The 3,678-nt window shown below is 31.8% G+C and overlaps 1 protein-coding gene across 1 annotated transcript; it reads left to right on the top strand.

The window, feature by feature from the left end:
• The first annotated feature begins 357 nt into the window (after positions 1 to 357).
• Positions 358 to 3,382, top strand: LOC131855158 (uncharacterized). The gene is made up of 3 exons (XM_059206403.1): positions 358 to 996; positions 1,738 to 1,922; positions 2,978 to 3,382. Exons 1-3 carry the CDS (start codon positions 828 to 830, stop codon positions 3,335 to 3,337), a joined length of 714 nt encoding a protein of 237 aa, XP_059062386.1. The 5' UTR covers positions 358 to 827; the 3' UTR covers positions 3,338 to 3,382.
• Positions 3,383 to 3,678: the final 296 nt, after the last annotated feature.

The following is a 3,678-nucleotide window of genomic DNA, read 5'->3' as shown; positions in this document are numbered from 1 at the left end:
AAACACGGAATTACAGGTATAGCTATTTTTTATTAATCATATCGTTTAATACAATTAATTATGTCGGCGGAGTATAATATAAATAATATAGGTCCTAAAATTGACCCTGGGGAACCCCTTACGGGGGAAGCCGATGATGTTACTGGTAAACCTACTACACTACGCAGCTCTATCAAAACCTGTCATAAAAAAAATAATAAGGAAATATTTTTAATAAAATAAAAAATTACATATCAATTAACTTTTCCTGCGCTCAAAAGGACTTGTATCAGGAGCCATGAAACGTTATAAATAAAAAAAATCGCCGGACCAAACACGCCATTGGCATTTTGTCTTTTTTCGGAATTCTATCTGATCTGTAGAACTTTTATTTTTCGTATATTTTATAATAACATGTATGTAAGTACAAGTTTATTCACTTTCTGTTAGAAAATCTATGTGTGTTCTATTGTTTTTAGCTTTTCCTGACTTTAACGACTTCACCTTGACTGCCACCGATGAAAGTCGTAGTTAACTCAACGTTTCATATTAATTTGTTAAATGTAAAAACAATTCAACATAACTGAGTAATCATATAAAAATGAGATAGATCTCATCGCTTTTCTAACTTGTTTACTTTAAATATTGAAATTAGCCATCGATTTCGAAAATCGTGTTCTTTACTACATTCACTAAATATCGAATACTCAAACGAGTCTCGTTTGAGTATTGGACAAGACAAGAAAGCTCTGGACCAGCTAGAGGTGTAACACAGTGAACAAAACAACAATATAGAACTACAGAAAGAACAATCTCCCGCGTACTAGTATATTTGTAAACTCAAAAAAATGCCACGGAAGCCGTGCTACTGGACTCGAAAATTAGAATTAGATTTAGTGGAGTTCGTACGGCAGAGAGATTTTATATGGAAACCGATTGGCAACACCAATCATCACATTCAACAGAAGTACAAGGCGTACGCGGAGTTTGCCGCCAAATTGGGCCGTGGTTTTACAGGTTAGTAATTTTGTTTGTGATTATTACTTCCACAATAAAATAGCTTATAATTTGAGATGTGCTTCGGATGAAGGGTGAGAAAATACTGTGATTTTACAGATTATACAGGCCTGACATAGAATAGAATAGAAAATCCTTTATTCAAATAAACTTAATTTAAGCACTTTGAATGGTCATAATTTTTAATCTACAGCTTATTCGGAAATCTGTCACATCACAAGAAGAATGACCAAGAAACTTGCATGTTACTCTTGTATATATTTGTTGTAACTTTATATTTTTAAATCAACATGTGAATGTTAACTACCAACTAGCACTAATATCCTGAATTGCAATGCACAAGACATATAGTGCTCTGAAATGTCAATGCAAGAGACTAATGAGTATCATGTGGTATTTTTGGTGTATGTGTCGTATTAATATTTATATGTATGTAGTAAAAAACCGTTATTTCAATATTATAAATAGACACTCCAATTTTATTTATATGTATAGATTTGTAACAGATGGGCCATCCACTTGTTTGCTTTCTTATAACATAAAGAAATGTGTTACATGAAGGAATATTTAAAAAAAAACAACATATCCAAAAGGTTGTCTAGTAGAGAATGCCATTTAGCATTAATCTCGCCTCTTGTACACTCTTTATAGTGCAATAAAGAATAAAATAAATAAGCAAGTTTAAAAAAATTATAGCTGTAAAAATACTTCTTCAAATAAATAAAATGCTTTGCATTTTAGCTCGTTCAGTTAGAGATCGCTGGGTGAATATAAGAAGCACCTTCAATCATAACCTCCGAAGAGTGGACAAGTCTAGAGAGACTGCCCAAAATGTAGCTGATATCTATGTCCCGTGCTGGCCATTGTGGAAACCTTTGCAGTTTCTTCGTGAGGTGCCAAGGAAAGAAGAATCTGGGAATTATCAAGTATGGTCTTTGTTACTAAAAATAGGACAAAATATTTAGATAAATTAGAATTTTATTTTATACTAGCTGTTCCCTGACTTTGTCCGAGTGGAATTTCTTTTTTTTCTACAAGTAATTTTCTGTAACAAAAGTAGCCTAAGTTAGTCCTTATTACATAAGCTACCTCCCAAAAAAGTCCCGTTAAAATCGGTCCAGCCATTTCAGAGATTAGCTGGAACAAAATTGTAAAAAGTGGTTTTTTTTGATGTATGTACCATATTTATATTCATATGCATGTAGTAAAAAATGGTTAATAATATGTATTACAAATAGACTCCAATTTTATTTATATGTATACAGACATAGGTTCTACAATATACAATACCAAATATTTGGACAATATTCTATATTATTTAGAGAATATTTTTTATAGGTGTAGAGAGAACAATAATTTAATAACTATAAATTTTTATTATTAATAATAATTCTGAATTATTTTAATAATATAAAAAAATACACCCATGGATAATTCACTCAACGCCATCTAGTTGCAAGCTAAGCTTGTGATACTAGTACTAGAGAACTGATAAAGAAATTAAATACACATTTTTTTTTTTAATACTAAATTAATCAATATGTACAATCATACTGATGAATACAAATGTTTGCACTATGGTCATCAGAAGTATAATAGTGAGCTAAACTGCTAGACCAATAAGGCAGCCTATTGTAGTTATGGTACTTTTGAATTGCTTTTTATTTTTTTATGTTTTCCATAAACTACTAAAATAGAAGTTAAAGTCATGTATAGGTAAAGAACTTGTTTAGTAATATCTGATTCAGTTGAAGAGTGAGATAAGATAGTAAACTTAAACTCATAGATCAGACAGACATATTCATACTCAAGAATAGCAATAGTAGTAATGGTAATGAGTATCATGTGTTTCAGATTATTACATGTTGTTTGTGGTAGGTTGTTTCATGGTTCTCACTTACCATCATATGGACCAATAGTCCAGTTACATATTAAAGTATACTTTTATATCAATTCTAATAATATACTTCCTTAATTCCAGGCCAACACATCACTTCTCAATTTCAATACCATAGATGTGAAAGAAGAGTTGCAATCAGACTTTGATGATGGTGGAATACTTAAAATTCGGCAGAGAGGCCAAAGAACTAACAGACCTAGGCATGTACCATCAAAAAACAAAAAAGTTAACAAAAATAATAAATGCAAACAGTTCATAGATGATTTAGTAAGGACTATGGAACCACTGAACAATGAGAATGAACATCAATTTCAAAGTTACTTCTTCTTCGGTAAGCATATTACGGAGAGACTGAATTCTATGAGGGACATTGATGCGGAGTGTGCTGCTCGTGAGATTATAAATCTTTTGGATACTTGGCCTACACATGAAGAAACTTGAAATTCAAGTTTATAATGAAGACAGACGAAGACCATTCAAAATGGATTTGGACAAACAATGCAAAATAAATAAATGGAGTAAACTCTTTGCTATTCTAGAGACAGTCCAGAAGACTGGGCCGGCAAAGAACACAGAAAGACAACATCATAACTCTGGGACCTCTTTAGAATAGGATTGCGGAAGAACTGAAAGAGGGCTATGCCAAAAGGCACATCAAGTTTCATAATACAGAAATACATATGTATCTAAAAATGGCAACTGTCGAAGAAGATATAAAGAAAGTCTGTGCAAGATAAAAACATATCATATAAGAACCAGTTAGCTTTGAATCTACTGGATAC

This window comes from Achroia grisella, unplaced genomic scaffold (assembly GCF_030625045.1).
Source record: "Achroia grisella isolate CSIRO2021 unplaced genomic scaffold, CSIRO_AGI_Agris_v1 utg1314, whole genome shotgun sequence".
NCBI lineage: Eukaryota > Metazoa > Arthropoda > Insecta > Lepidoptera > Pyralidae > Achroia > Achroia grisella.
The sequence above is the reverse complement of the archived record's forward strand: the minus strand, read 5'-3'. Positions and strand labels throughout refer to the sequence as shown.